General features: G+C 47.5%; 1 protein-coding gene across 11 annotated transcripts in view; it reads right to left on the bottom strand.

Annotated features, from left to right (window-relative positions):
* Positions 1-5,684: 5,684 nt before the first annotated feature.
* LOC135898303 (solute carrier family 41 member 1-like) overlaps positions 5,685-15,925 on the bottom strand; it is a 458,169-nt gene continuing 447,928 nt past the window's right edge. For all 11 annotated transcript variants that reach the window (XM_065427179.2, XM_065427177.2, XM_065427174.1 and 8 more), the window contains 2 exons: positions 12,173-12,398; positions 5,685-6,029 (listed from right to left, as the gene is read on the bottom strand). In XM_065427179.2, the coding sequence (XP_065283251.1) occupies positions 12,219-12,398 (180 nt within the window). In that variant the 3' untranslated portion in view covers positions 5,685-6,029; positions 12,173-12,218. The remainder of the gene's footprint in view (positions 6,030-12,172; positions 12,399-15,925) is intronic.

The following is a 15,925-nucleotide window of genomic DNA, read 5'->3' as shown; positions in this document are numbered from 1 at the left end:
ATGTACTAAATGTGGCCACGCCGTCCCTGCAAACTTCTTAATCTCATCCACCCACCTAACTTTCTGCCGCCCCCTGCTACGCTTCCCTTCCCTTGGGATCCAGTCCGTAACCCTTAATGACCATCGGTTATCTTCCCTCCTCATTACATGTCCTGCCCATGCCCATTTCTTTTTCTTGATTTAAACTAAGATGTCATTAACTCGCGTTTGTTCCCTCACCCAATCTGCTTTTTTCTTATCCCTTAACGTTTCACCGATCATTCTTCTTTCCATAGCTCGTTGCGCCGTCCTCAATTTGAGTAGAACTCTTTTCGTAAGCATCGAGGTTTCTGCCCCGTAGGTGAGTACTGGTAAGACACAGCTATTATATACTTTTCTCTTGAGGGATAATGGCAAGCTGCTGTTCATGACCTGAGAATGCCTGCCAAACGCACCTCAGCCCATTCTTATTCTCCTGATTATTTCCGTCTCATGATCCGGATCCGCCGTCACTACCTGCCCCAAGTAGGTATATTCCTTTACAACTTCCAGTGCCTCGCTGCCTATTGTAAATTGCTGTTCTCTTCCGAGACTGTTAAACATTACTTTAGTTTTCTGCAGAATAATTTTTAGACCCACTCTTCTGCTTTGCCTCTCCAGGTCAGTGAGCATGCATTGCAATTGGTCCCCTGAGTTACTAAGCAAGGCAATATCATCAGTGAATCGCAAGTTACTAAGGTACTCTCCATTAACTTTTATCCCCAATTCTTCCCAATCCAGGTCTCTGAATACCTCCTGTAAACATGCTGTGAATAGCATTGGAGAGATCGTATCTCCCTGCCTGACGCCTTTCTTTATTGGGATTTTGTTGCTTGCTTTATGGAGGACTACGGTGGCTGTGGAGCCGCTATAGATATCTTTCAGTATTTTTACATACGGTGCGTCTACACCCTGATTCTGTAATGCCTCCATGACTGCTGAGGTTTCGACAGAATCAAACGCTTTCTCGTAATCAATGAAAGCTATATATAACGGTTGGTTATATTCCAAACATTTCTCTATCACCTGATTGATAGTGTGAATATGATCTATTGTTGAGTAGCCTTTACGGAATCCTGCCTGGTCCTTTGCTTGACAGAAGTCTAAGGTGTTCCTGATTCTATGTGCGATTACCTTAGTAAATGGTTTGTACGCAACGGACAGTAAGCTGATCGCTCTATAATTTTTCAAGTCTTTGGCGTCTCCTTTCTTATGAATTAGGATTATGTTAGCGTTCTTCCAAGATTCCGGTACGCTCGAGGTCATGAGGCATTGCGTATACAGGGTGACAAGTTTCTCTACAACAATCTGTCCACCATCCTTCAACAAATCTGCTGTTACCTGATCCTCCCCAGCTGCCTTCCCCCTTTGCATATCTCCTAAGGCTTTCTTTACTTCTTCCGGCGTTACCTTTGGGATTTCGAATTCCTCTAGACTATTTTTTCTTCCATTATCGTCGTGGGTGCCACTGGTACTGTTTAAATCTCTATAGAACTCCTCAGCCACTTGAACTATCTCGTCCATATTAGTTATGATACCTGATCCTCCCCAGCTGCCTTCCCCCTTTGCATATCTCCTAAGGCTTTCTTTACTTCTTCCGGCGTTGCCTTTGGGATTTCGAATTCCTCTGGACTATTTTCTCTTCCATTATCGTCGTGGGTGCCACTGGTAATGTATAAATCTCTATAGAACTCCTCAGCCACTTGAACTATCTCATCCATATTAGTTATGATATTGCCGGCTTTGTCTCTTAACGCATACATCTGATTCTAGCCAATTCCTAGTTTCTTCTTCACTGTATTTAGGCTTCCTCCGTTCCTGAGAGCATGTTCAATTCTATCCATATTATACTTCCTGATGTCAGCTGTCTTACGCTTGTTGATTAACTTCGAAAGTTCTGCCAGTTCTATTCTAGCTGTAAGGTTAGAGGCTTTCATACATTGGCGTTTCTTGATCAGATCTTTCGTCTCCTGTGATAGTTTACTTGTATCCTGCCTAACGGAGTTGCCACTGACTTCTATTGCACAATCCTTAATGATGCCCACGAGATTGTCGTTCATTGTTTCAACACTAATGTCCTCTTCCTGAGGTAAAGCTGAATACCTGTTCTGTAGCTTGATCTGGAATTCTTCTATTTTCCCTCTTACCGCTAACTCATTAATCGGCTTCTTATGTACTAGTTTCTTCCGTTCCCTCCTCAGGTCTAGGCTAATTCGAGTTCTTACCATCCTGTGGTCACTGCCGCGCACTTTGCGGAGCACGTCCACATCTTGTTTGATGCCAGGGTTAGCACAGAGTATGAAGTCTATTTCATTTCTAGTCTCGCCGTTCGGGCTCCTCCACGTCCACTTTCGGCTATCCCGCTTGCGGAAGAAGGTATTCATTATCCTCATATTATTCTGTTCCGCAAACTCTACTAATAATTTTCCCCTGCTATTCCTAGCGCCTATGCCATATTCCCCCACTGACTTGTCTCCAGCCTGCTTGTTGCTTACCTTGGCATTAACGAAGATCAATAGACGAGAAGTAGCTGTAACCGTGGAGGCAGTCAAGGGCGTCGTCTATACTTGGGAGTGGGTAGACGTCCTTCTTAGTAATGTTGTTCAGATGACGGTAGTCTACACAGAAGTGCCACGTGCCGTCTTTCTCCTTAACAAACACCACAGGTGACGCCCAGGGACCCGAAGAAGGCTCAATGATGTTTTTATCGAGCATTTTGTTGACTTCGTTTTGAATTGCTTGGCGTTCTGACGCAGAAACTCGATACGGTCGTCGGTCAATAGGCGTAGCATCGCCAGTAAGAATACGATGCTTGACCGCGAGCGTCTGGCCTATAGGGCGATCGTCAATGTCGAAAATATCTCGGTAGGACGATAATACTTGGCAAAGCTCTTCAGCCTGCGCCGAGGACAGGTCCGTCGCAACCATTTTCTTTATGTTGGGATCGGCACTCGATGCTGGCGCAAGGGGCCTGCTAAGCTCGCGAGAATCATCGGTCGATAACGCTGCCACGTATTGGTTGCCGAGACAATCAACGGTGGCAAGGCAAATACCTTGCGGTAGAATTTGCTTTGCCAATCCAAAGTTACAGACCGGCATTCGAGTGCGGTTTCCAGTAATATTAAGTATACTGTGAGGCACTGTAACGTCATACCTTATTGGAATGTCGGGCAGAGGAGTGACAGGTACTCGCCATCAGGAACTGGTGGGAAAAACAACAGTTCAATGTAGGCTATTGACTTTGGCTGCAGGCGAAGAAAACCGGTGGGACGTAAGCGGCAGTGGGGTGCGTCAGAAGGTTCTGCGAGCACCGGCAACTCAAGGCGAAGGGTACCGGAAGAGCAGTTAATAAGAGCAGAATGTGCGGAGAGAATATCGAGGCCGAGAATGAGGTCGTGGGGGCAATGAGCAATTACGGTGAAGAGGACAGGAGTGTGGCGGCCGGCGATGCTGACGCATGCCGTACACATGCCGATGATAGGCACAGTACCGCCATCCGCAACGCGTACGACGCGGGCCGACGCTGGAGTGAGGAGCTTTTTGAGTCGTCGTGGGAAGGCAGCACTCATAATTGAAAGATGTGCTCCTGTATCAATGAGTGCCGTGACAGGATAGCCATCAACGTCAACGTCAAGAAGGTTTCGGTGCGTGGGTAACGTGAGCAGAGGATTTGAGGGCAGGGTCAAAAACGCAGCTTCACCTCCAGAAGCTGCAGTGCCTTGTTTTCCGGCTGGATCCAGGAGGCGATAGGCGGCGAAGGGAAGCGACGGGGTTGGGGCGAACGAGACTGATGACGTCGAGGTGAGGGCGAGCGGCTGTGCCGAAGGGTCTGAGCAGGAGCATCAGCGGAAGTGGATTCATGGCGGCTGGTATAGGGAACGGAAGGTACAAAGGTGCAGGAATAAGCGGCGGTGTATGTCCGAGGAGTTGGGGGCCATCGGTTGCGGCAGTGACGAGCGACGTGGCCAATGCGACAGCAGTGGAAGCAGATCGGCCGGTCATCAGGGGTACGCCAATTGGACGGGTTGCGGCGAGATGTGGCGGAAAAGGACTGCCGAGGACGAGGAGGGCCGCTAGAGAACCGGGAAACGCTGTGTTGAGACGTGGAACACACAGAGTTCAGACCCATGCTCTGAAATTCCCGTCGGACGACGGCCTGGATCATCGTAATGGTGGTTGCTGGCGGATCGGGAGGCGTCGTGGAGAAAGCTGGCGAACAGGTGGCCTCGAGTTCATGGCGAACAATACTGGTGACGTCGTCACAGGTAGTGTTCTGACGTGGTCGGCCCTCACATGTCGACGTAGCAGCAGTGTTGGGTAGCCGTGTGATGTGGTGTGTAATACGGCGGCTCTTAGCTTGCTCAAGGCGACGGCATTCTTTCATGATGGCGTCGATAGTAGAGACGTTGCCGAAAACAAGCAAATTGAAAGCGTCGTCGGCGATGCCTTTTAGAATATGTGACACTTTATCGGCTTCGGACATACCATCGTCAGCTTTGCGGCATAGAGCTAAGACGTCGAGGATGTAGGAAACGTACGGCTCCGTAGATGACTGTACACGAGGCGCAAGAGCCTTTCTCGCGGCAGCCTTGCGCCCAATGAGGTCGACGAACAGTTCCCGTAGCTTCTCTTTGAAATTGTCCCAACTGGTTATCTCGTCGTCATGCGTTTGGTGCCACACGCGTGAGGTGCCGCCGAGATAAAAGATGACATTGGCGAGCATAATCGTTGGGTCCCACCAGTTATTAGCACTGGCGTGTTCGTAGAGTTTGATCCAGTCGGCAACATCCTGGCCCTCCAGGCCAGAGAACACACCTGGGTCGCGAAGTGCGGCGACCGTGATGATTGGAGCAGTGGGACATGGCGAAGCCGTTGCAGAGATGGGCGCGTTACCGGGAGGCTTGGTGACAAGCTCGGTGTGCCGACCACTTCCGAGTTCCGTGGTGAGGACGGGGATCGCTGACCTCCACCAGAATGTTGCGTGTGGAAAGACACAGACTGAAGAGACTATTTACAGGCTATTTACGCTGGAGCCAGGCAGCCAGGCAGACACTCGCTCGCGCCAAGCGCACCGACCAACTTCGTCGTCGTTGTCGCGGCGGCTCGTTCCTTGAGTATCGCTTGAGCATATCGTAATAATATAAACGCTTGTTAGAGAGCATCGTGACCATGTAAGGTTGCCCTCAAGATAGCATTCTTCGGCTCGCTAGGCTATACATGATCTGGCGCTGCTGTCAGCATAGAAAGCTTGTGTGTCTGGTACCCATGCATATAGTTTACCGCCGTTTACACTGATGTTATGCTACAATTGTTAGGCGATGAGCCCTGCTTTACCGCATTTATTACGCGTCTCACGATCAGGGAAGTCAGGTGCTCCGAAGTCGTAATGAATCAGGCGATGTCAGAACGTGCCGCATCGTAGCGTTTCAGAAAGACCGAGTTATGATGAACGTTCGGCAAACTTTATTGGAGGGGACATCTGTATACCTAATCTGCCTGACGCATCTGACGCGATACCTTCTATCACCCCTTTCATGCAGCATCATCCGAGCGTTTAGGTTTGTGTGGGCTACGTTACCTCACACTGCCAGGAGCCAGTGAGAATGAGACTGGAGGAGAGGGAAAGAGACGTTGCTCCTTCAGCCGTCCCCACAAATTAGAACGTGTTGACTGCTGTGGACACTTATTTATTGCGCTGTTCGGAGTCATCAAGAAAAGGTACTGAAAACCCGGAGACGCCCAGCTCCTGCTTTCGTGGGGTGACCTTGCGTTCCCATCCCAGGGCCGGCATGTCGTGGACAGGTACAGCCCTGGCGGGCAAGCTGCGTCGACTAGCTTCTCTCGGTGCCTTGAGCGTCAGGGAGGTGGGAGGACCCTCCAGGGGGCAGGGTTCGTTCCGACAGCGGCAGTTCGCTGTCTCATATGCAAGGACGGGAGGGAGACCGGCGAGCGTCTTCTGCGGCCGTGTGCAGTCATGGGTGCCTCGCTGCGGCTAAGCCGGTCTCGGGTGCCTGCGGAAAAGAATGCGAGACAATGATTCTGATATTCGATATACGGGTCACTTGATAAAGCGAACCCAGTGGATTGCAAGGAGTACAAGCAACCCACCGGGAGTGGTCAAAATCTGATCACGAGGTTACAAGCTACCGGCCGTCGAGGTCGCATTCCGATAGCGGTGGAATGCAAAAAGTGTTCATCATGCACGACAAGAAACATCCTTTGGTAAACAAAAGAAAAGCAATTATGACACTTGATTTCAGAACCAAACTAGGTTACTGTGGAACCTACCGCTGTTGAGTGCCTTGAAAACAGTGAAAGTAGTCACTAGTAGGTTTGCAAGTCTAATGGCACTGAAATTTTTGTGTTTTCTTTACAAATAGGAGAGTACATTTCGGGTACATGGACCAAAAGGCAAGAAAACAATTAGCGGCACAGCTAAAGTAACGTGAAACATAGTTAAAGTTGAAACACGGTTACCTACATATTTTAATGTTTGAGGGAGGGTGAACGTACAAAGGCGCAATAAGATCGTCACAGGCGTTCCAGCGTATTCCTTTTTTTATAACAATATTTTTATTTTTATGCTGTTGAAGCGAAGTCGTTCGAGTCGTCTCTGGTAGGCTGAAAGTGCGGTGAACAGAAACAGTCCCATACCTAAACTATAGCTATACCCAAGAAACAATAATATTGCATTAGAAAGTGGTAATGAAATTTACTTGCAAGAAAATAGTGTAAAGCAGGCTTGACGATTGCAAAACAAGATAGAGGGTAGTGCAACTAATGTTGGAGATAACCAGCTTATCACTAAGAAATATTTTATTTTTCTGGTCTGGAAAAGCATTACATGTATATGCACCATTAAGTGACTACAACTGTGAGCCATATCATAAGAAGCCGACAAACACTGGCACCAAGGACAACATTGGGGAAATTACTTATGCTTAATAAATGAAATAAAGAAACGATAAAATAATGGTAATTAAAGTGGATGAAAAACCCAAACCTTAGCATGCGAGGGTTGCGGTCTCCGTTCCAACCTGCGGCAAGTTGTTTTTTCATCCACTTTAATTACCATTTTTTATCGTTTCTTTGTTTAATCTATTAAGCACAAGTAATTTCCCCAATGTTGTCCTAGGTGTCAGTGTTTGTTGGCTTCCTATGATATGACTAATAAAAATCGGGCCCCTCGGTTAACCGCCTTTTTCTCGTTTATTACAAATGTGAGCGAAATTATAAAATTTGTACTTAACTATAATGCCACTAAGCCGACGCGAAATGTTCTGAATGAGTCTTGTGATCGTGCTTCATTTCAAAAGCTGTGTAGACTCTCTTTGCGGCGATCGCGCTGTTATTGGAATCAGCGTTACAACTGTTAGGAGACGCTATATATATTGAAAGAGCGTAGGTTTGGGAACATTGGTATTCCATAACTTTTAGGTTTTTAGCGCACAAAAAGGGACGAGAGATAGAGGTACGACGCGGACACAGCGCTAAATTCCAACAATTGTTTTATTCTACGAAACGGTACACATATATATATATAGGTAACAGACAACAGCGTACGCATGCGCATATGTACTGGTTTCTAATCAAATAAGACAGCAACAAGACATGTGTAATGGAAAGATAAGATGACATCGAAGATGAAAAAGCGACCATGCATGGGCGAAACATTTTTTTGTAATTGCAAGATTAAAATGCAATCTCCATCAAGCCACCCTCTGTGACACGTTTGAAAAGTTGAATTTTTTTTAAAAGATAGATTGAAGGCGCGCTAACACAAGCGTTGCTCAATCTAGCGATCTTCGCCGCATCAATAACCTCACGTGTTGTTTGCGTTGGGCTTCTTCCTATCACAGTGCACTGATTATGAATGGGACTGCACCCATGCTTTTTGCAGTGAAAAGCCAGATGCCCCACTCCTCCAGTTACCATATTATTTGCGTGTTCACGCCACCTATCATTTGCGCATCTTCCCGTTTGGCCGATGCATTTTTTGCCGCACACAATATTCGTGTATGAACTGCCCCTGTCGTGCGGCAATACATCGGCCAAACGGGAAGGTGCGAGCCCCCTGCGGAGTTTTCCGCGCGTGGCTGAGCCCCCACTGGGCGATGCCGAAGCCCTCCTCTCCCCCCCCCTCCCCCCCCACACACCTTAAGTGCGATTACCAGAGCTTGGTCACCCACATCATTTCAGGTTCCTATTGACTTTTTTAAACCATTTCACTTGAAATTTTATTGGTGCTTATAGCTTACTGCATCAGTGTTGGCACGAACGTGCACAGGTATTCAGACATACTTTTTGCTTTATTTGTGGAAATCCTGACAATAGCAGGACACGTGCATTAGAAGTACTGGCGCCGGCTGCGTCGTGCATATTTTGTCGCTTACTCATTTTGTTTTAAATTCATTTTGTAAACACCATGCACATACACAATACATATAAAGATACGCGCAGGACAGCGTTTATTATATTTTTCAGAGATCGAGGTAGCCAATAAAAATTATTTCTTAACGTATGGATCGCCTAGGCCTAGAGAATGAATATATTGCGATATGCTCACCACGCTTCGATTTGCTTTGCGTGCTTTTTGTACAATGAAGAAAAAACAACCTCTAGACTTCAGCGACCCCTTTGGCAGTCTTATCAATGGCGTGTGAAATGCACACGCCATTGCAGTAAGCAATGCTAACGACTCACGAAAAAAAAAAACATTTCTAATAATCTACACCACTTACTAAGGATGGAAGCATGGTCACTTGCATGCAAAGATGATAAATATATAATGGGTGTCCGATTTAACTATCGTGCACCGACATTAAACTTATCTAACTCGAAGAAAACCAGTGTATATGGTTTACAGTACAGTCGAGTAGCTGCCACTAATTCTTCGTTACTGAAATTTAATTAGGTAATTGTATGTGATTATCTAAGTCGCGACGTACTAGCCTAATTATCAAAGTGTCAATGAGGCATTTGAAGGCGCAGCCAAGGGAAATCTAACTGCGGTATTTTCAGCGATGAACTAATTGCGTACTAATTTTTTCCGACTGATAAATGAACCCCTCGAAATATGGAAAATACTACGCGACTGAGCTCCCAACCGAATCATAGAGCAGCGCCCTCCAACAGGCTCCCTCTGAGTTATCCAGAACGAAATAAAGGAAATAAAGAAGAGCATTGGGATCGAGCTAGTGTCTTATCTGCCGCGCCCCGGCCGAATTAACATGTCGCGTTTGGTGTTAGTTGGAAACAAGCTGTGATAGCTGTTTTGTTAGCGCAGATAAAGTGCACGAATGCTTTTTTTTTTTTGCCTCAAGACCTATCACCGCAAAAGCGAATTGGCCACATTAGTGCAAAGGTTTAAAGGTGCACTTTGTATCGTCCCAGTCGCCATGTCTTTCTCTAATAAGCAGAATGTAAACATGATCCCAGCCTTAGGATCTGCAAATGGCAACAAAAGGAAGGCCGCCAATATATATATATATATATATATATATATATATATATATATAGAAACAGCGGTGGCGTACTCCATCTGTGAGTCCTAGCATGTACGCACGGATGTTCTGGCATTTATGGCCTCAAGCGCTCGTGCTAGCGCGTGGGACGTGGCCGCCCAGGCGCCAAAAAATTTCCAAGTCATCAGTTTGGAAGATTCTAAATGACGCTCTTTCACCAGTACAACCTTAACCAGCACCAGTGTTTGGAAGATAGGGAACTGTAACATCGTCTAGATTTCACGAATCGGGTCCTCAGAAAAGCCGATGAGCCACCGGACTTTTTGAGCAACATCTTGCGCACCGATGAGGCCAATTTCTGCAGAAAGGGCCAGGTAATCTAAACATAATGCACACTTTTGAAGTGATTAAAATCCACACTGGTTAAAGCGCTATCGGCACCAGTACCAGTGGTCGTTCGATGCGAGGTGCGAAATTTGCGGCGGTGCTATAATCGGTTCCATCTTCTTCGATCACACATTGACTCGATAGGCTTTCGTGGCCAAAATCCTCGAACGAGTGGTGGATGAGTTTTTCATCGAAGTCCCACTGTCACCTCTTCCACTTGTGTGGCATCAGCAAGAAGGGGCACCCATACACAGCAGCAGCCGAGCACGAAGCTGGCTGTATGCGACTTTTCATACGCAATAGATTGGAAGGGACGGGCCTGTAATTTGGCCAGCAAGGTCACCTGAGCTCCCACTAGTAATGAGAATAGTTCGAGGCAAGGATAACCGATATCCGCCGTTGCATTTCGGCATAGCTTGGACACAGTACTGGGCATCTGCAAAAGGAGACCTATTTGAACATGTCCTCTAGGCAGCAGCTGCTGTTCAACAGAGCTTACGAATTCAAAGATGATAAGGGCACGCTGAAATCTGATGTTTTTTTCTTGTTCTTTTTTTGTGCAGACTTCATGATTGCCAATTCGGCTCATTTAGAAATGGCATATTTACTTTCCTGAAGACACCGGTTCCGCCTTTACACGTTGGCTGCTTACGGTTCTGTTTATTTTGCTTTTATTTTTTAACACGAACCTGTTGTTGCAGCACGTATACATTTTCATATAAAATAAAACTGTCACTTTTATTTCGCTTTGGTCCGATGCAAGTTTCTGGCGCAAAATATAGCTTCGCGGGCACTCTTTCGATGCGATGCAAGCAATGCCGGGATCTTGAAGCATATTGTGCCTATTCCATTGCTTTTCGCACTTCGTGCGTAGTCAGAGCGGCGCTTCGGCCGCGTTATCAAGGGGCTTTTGTTATCAATGTGATCAGTCGGCCTTGAGAGACGGATAATAAGCGTAACGTAGAAATGAGAGGAAGGGATAGGTGGCGAAACGCGAAACCTGCTGTTAGGGCTCCCTCCGCATCATTATCAACGCTGTGAGCTACCTCGTCGGGTTTGCGACAGGCAGCGCAGTTGCTTTTAAACAGCCTAATTGAGGCTGCTGCTTTATGATGCGGGCGGGAGCGCACTCACGTGCTTATTTTGATACTTCGTGAGGCTTCTTTGCAATTGGGAAAAAATTGTACGCAATTAGTACGTCACTGAAAACATCGCAGTTAGATGACATTTTGGGTGCCTACAAATGCCTCAATGATACTTTAAGAGAGTACTTTTCGAATTCGATAATTAATGGAAATTACCTAATTAAGTCTCAAAGAAGGCGCGAGAGTTAATACAACTGTAGTGCACACCGTTTTGCCAAATCCGTTTTTCCACAAACTGTGACAGACTAAAATTCGTTACCATAGGACTGTGTTTCAATATCTGATAATCACGATTATCATTTCCGTGTGTGCTTGTGACAATGCATTACTGTCTTAATTTTGTTTTTATTTTCTGTTGCGCTTGAAAATGTTCACTTATTCTGTGCTCCCACCTTGATGTTACCTTAATTTATACATTCTTCACTTATTTCTGTGAACGATTTAATACATACTTTTCTATGTGACCCCCTGCGATAATACCTTGGAGGTGACGCAAGTATTCTGTAAATAAATAAATAATAAATAAATAATTCTCAGTAATGAAAATAGTTACTGGCGGCTACTCCCCTCTACTGGAAACAATATGCACTAGGTTTCCTTCGAGTAACGGAACTGACCTTTTTTTTTCGAGTTTCGTGAATGCTAGTTGGGAAACACTATAATTCAGTCAGTAAGCGAAATCAGGCCAAGCTGGATTCACTCGAAATCAGAAAGAACAGCAGTATACTCCCATCACGCCGTCGTTACAGCGCTGGATTCTTCGAGATCACAGGAATTTTCTTAAAGTGCGTGAAATATATACATATATATATGGCGTTCGGAAAGCTGGAAACCGGAGGAATGAAAACTCTCCGCCTGTACTTGCTGCATATTGTCGTACCAGCGTTATATGCCGTTAGGTGCATGCGCAGTTCACGCCTTCCAACGGCGGCCGGACGTGAGCACTAGTGCTTTGTTTCGAACGATAGCGACAGCCACGCAAAACTATAGAGCCTGCGTCAAAAGTGTACGAACCACGGGACCTTGGAAAAGCTAAATATTTTCCTCAGCCTGGTGTTCGGATTGCCAGCCTGTGCTAGGATATGCGAGCAACATAATGTTCCACGGTTTTACTGGCTGCGGTCATGAACTTCTCGGAGGAAACGGACGCACACGCACCGAGTACAAGCGGCGTGTGGCGCCAGCCAGCCCGCCCAGCGGGCCGTCAACCGGCGACGGCGGGGTCCCCGACGGACTCCAGGGCAAAGAAGGCGACGGTCAGCAACCCCGTGCCGGTGAAGTCTCCAGCGGCCGTGATGAAAGGGATGGCCGCGTTGTCCGGGTCCACGCGCCACCACCACAGCCAGTAGACCAGCGAGCGGGACAGGAACAACAGGATGGCCACCTGCGGGTTCCGAACGCGCTCAACTCTACGCGAATGCCACATCACTCGCGATCAAGAACAGGCGGAGGTTTACCACTGAAGAGAGGAACACAGAAACTACTGTTGTCGATCGACTGGCTGTCGCTCGACGCTAGGCACGGGAGCCAGTCTGTGACGCATGCTCAAAACAAGGCCGTGAAGGCCGTACACTGGGAAGCCTTATCTTAGTTCACACAAACAAAAACAATTACACACTTTCACAACCGTACCAAGCGTACGCAGACAGTCAACAAAGAGAGCCGTCTGTTGACAGCACCGACATCAAAGGGTGACCGTTGTTCAGCCCGTAAGCAGAGACAAATTGGCACACTTCCACACCACGAAACATCACAGCCTGTGTAACTGTGCCTTCCGCTAGCACTACAAATGCTCAGGACCAGTGACGCAGGAACTCAACCTCACCATGTGTTACCGATTGGGTGTGTTGCCGAAATCCTCCTAAAGTGAGCCATCAAAGGCCACTGCAGCTGCAGGCGACCGCCAACGGCATGCAACAGTTACGCCAAGGGACATATTTCCCTGCACCGAGGAACGGCTTTCCGAAGGCGACTCGTTGACGACGGTCACGCATAAACTGGGCATGCATCGGTGCACGAGAGACCAGAAAGTCTTGGCTACCACACAACTCTCGTGACGGCGTTAGCTGCCGTCTCCGTGTTGCCGCATTCGGGGCACCTGGCGTGTTAAACCATGCATCCCCCAGCGCTGTATATGCGTCCTAGTGTAGGCAGGATTCTCCATGCCCTCTCCCGCTGCATGTCTGCTACCTTTTTGGGGAGCCTACTCGACGTTAATTCCAACCATGGAAACTGTCCGTGGTGGGCTAGCTATTCGAGGTGGACCGAGCGGATACGAGCATTTCACAGAGACGCGTCGGCGCTGCTTCTTTTGGCTGCACCTTGGTGTTGACGGAGCTGAGTTCCGGAAGACCAAGGTACTGTGGCATGTCTTCAGCTCTCGGGTACAGATTTCTCAGCGCTCGAGAGACTAGTACCCTTCGAAATAGACGCAGGAAATACATGTCGAGCGGCGTTGTGGGTGTACTGCGTCATCCAGGATTGTCATTAGTGTTTTAAGGCCAAGCAATAGCGACATCGTTTCAATACAGGGCAGGCTGACGCCCCCGAGGCGCCATGGTAGCCGTAGGGCGTTTCTCTGCAGAAGCTCTGTGCCGCCATCCCAGAAGAAAGAGGAAACGGCAAGGTTCACGGCCTGCAGCACTGGTCTCGGAGTTAGTGCACCACGTGCAACAAAAAGAAATGCGGAAGGAAAATACGCTTAACAGGATAAACTTTCTCCGCATAAAACAAATTGAAGAGTCTTGCCCACTGAGTAGCATCTATAACGTCTTAGACGAGCAGTTTGCATACATACAGTGCGACGCCAGACTGATCGAACTCTGCCCCCTAAAAGCTTAGGGCCGAACAATGAAATCTTCCTTACCTGAGTAAGGGAGCCTTCATTGCGGTGAGGCTACCTTATGTCACTCCGAAAGCTTCATTACTGAGGGGCCCTCGTTGAATGCTTCCTTGGTGCTTCCTCAGCATAAGGTAGCTACAAAGCTACCTTCATGCGTCCTTACGCCGCTCCTAGCCCTGAACGAGCGCTTCACCTCACTGCTTAACCACGTGTCGCTTGCTTGCGCATGCGCGCTGTCGCCCAAATGAGGAGAAGCGCGAGCACGGTGTTCGCGTAAAGCTTTTAAGAGATAATGTCGAACCCAGGCATGCAGCAACCGCTCCTTACGTGAGGACGGGTGTAGGGAGCTTTCAGAGTACGCTTGCTTCCTACACTGGTTCTTTGCTGTAAGGATGCCTCACGTAAGGTTAGGAAGCGCTCGTTGGGCCTTAATCTTTCCTACTATTTTGAGGTCGCGTGGCATGCCTGGTCTAAGTTGATGGCCAAGAACTAAAGTACAGCTTTTGTCCATGTTCAGTTTCGCCCCTAAAATGCTTCCATACTCCTCCAAGTAACCTCAACACATAAAACAAACTGTCTGGGTCTCTGATAAACAAAGTCATGTCATCGGCATACATTGAAACCGTTATCACTGATTTGCACGGGGAGTGGAAGCTCGCGGCACCTTCGTATCGGCGCATATCACTCGAATAAAGCGATCTACGCACAGGATGAAAAACATCGGACTGAAAGCGCACTAATGTCGGACGCCACTACACAATCTTGTAGCGCACTACTACGTGTCACAATGATCCCGCCTAACTCGCAAAAAATTATTTGTAGAATTGAGTTCGCATGCACCACAGGGACCGCTAGCCGACCCTCTCATGGCACCTAACGCAGACTGCACCTGTACAAGTGTAGAGGGCTTTGCGAGACCTTCGCTGACAGTTCGCTAAGTTGGTAACTTCGGGGCCCTCGGACAGAGTGTCTCTAACATCCTTCCCAGTAAATCTCGGTAAGGAGTATCGCACTCTGAGAAGACATTGGAGAAGTAGTCGAAGAATACTCTCGATGTCGGAGGCGTTTTCAGAGACGGAACTATCCGGTAGGAACACGGATGTCACGAATGCACTTGTTTCGTGTTGTGCGCGCAGCAAACTCATCACCCGTGTCAATTCTGATCCGTCTCGAAGTAGGTTGTTCTACCCGTACGAATTACCCTTCTGAGATGAACTTAGCCACAAGCGATCATAACTTGTCGGCACTGTTTCGCGAAACTCCCATCCGGTTGAGGTGAAGGAATCCCGCGCGTTTCCTATCCTGATTCTTCAGGGCGTTTCATTTAGCTCGGGTGCCGGCCATTCTAGAACAATCTGGCCACGATCCGTCAACAAATATGCTGTTACCTGATTACCCCCAGCTGACTTCCCCCTTTGCATAGATACCAAGGCCTTTTTTTTTACTTCTTCCGGAGTTACTTGTGGGATGAGTAATTCCTCTAGACTATTCCCTCTTCCATTATCGTCGTGGGTGCTACTGGTACTGTATAAATCTCTATAGAACTCCTCAGTCACTTGAACTGTCTTATCCATATTAGTAATGATATTGCCAGCTTTCTCTCTTACCGAATACATCTGATTCTTGCCTATTCCTAGTTTTTTCACTGCTTTTAGGCTTCCTCCTTTCCTGAGAGCATGCTCAATTCGATCCATATTATAGTTCCTTATGTCAGCTGTCTTACGCTTGTTGATTAACTTGGAAAGTTCTGCCAGTTCTGTTCTAGCTGTAGGGCTAGATGCTAGTTAGGTTAGGCTAGTGTAGGTAAGAGGCTGGTTAGAGCTTATATTGGCGTTTCGTAATCAGACCTTTCGTCTCCTGTAATAGCTTACCGGTATCCTGTCTAACGAAAGTACTACCGACTTCTATTGCACACTACTTAATTATACCCATAAGATTGTCGTTCATCGCTCCAACACTAAGGTCCTCTTCCTGAATTAAAGCCGAATACCTGTCCTGTACCTTCATCCTGATTTCCTCTATTTGCCGTCTTACCGCTTACTCATTGATCGGCTTCTTATGTACCTGTT

This window comes from Dermacentor albipictus, chromosome 5 (assembly GCF_038994185.2).
Source record: "Dermacentor albipictus isolate Rhodes 1998 colony chromosome 5, USDA_Dalb.pri_finalv2, whole genome shotgun sequence".
Classification (NCBI taxonomy): domain Eukaryota; kingdom Metazoa; phylum Arthropoda; class Arachnida; order Ixodida; family Ixodidae; genus Dermacentor; species Dermacentor albipictus.
This window is presented reverse-complemented; position numbering and strand designations above follow the sequence as displayed.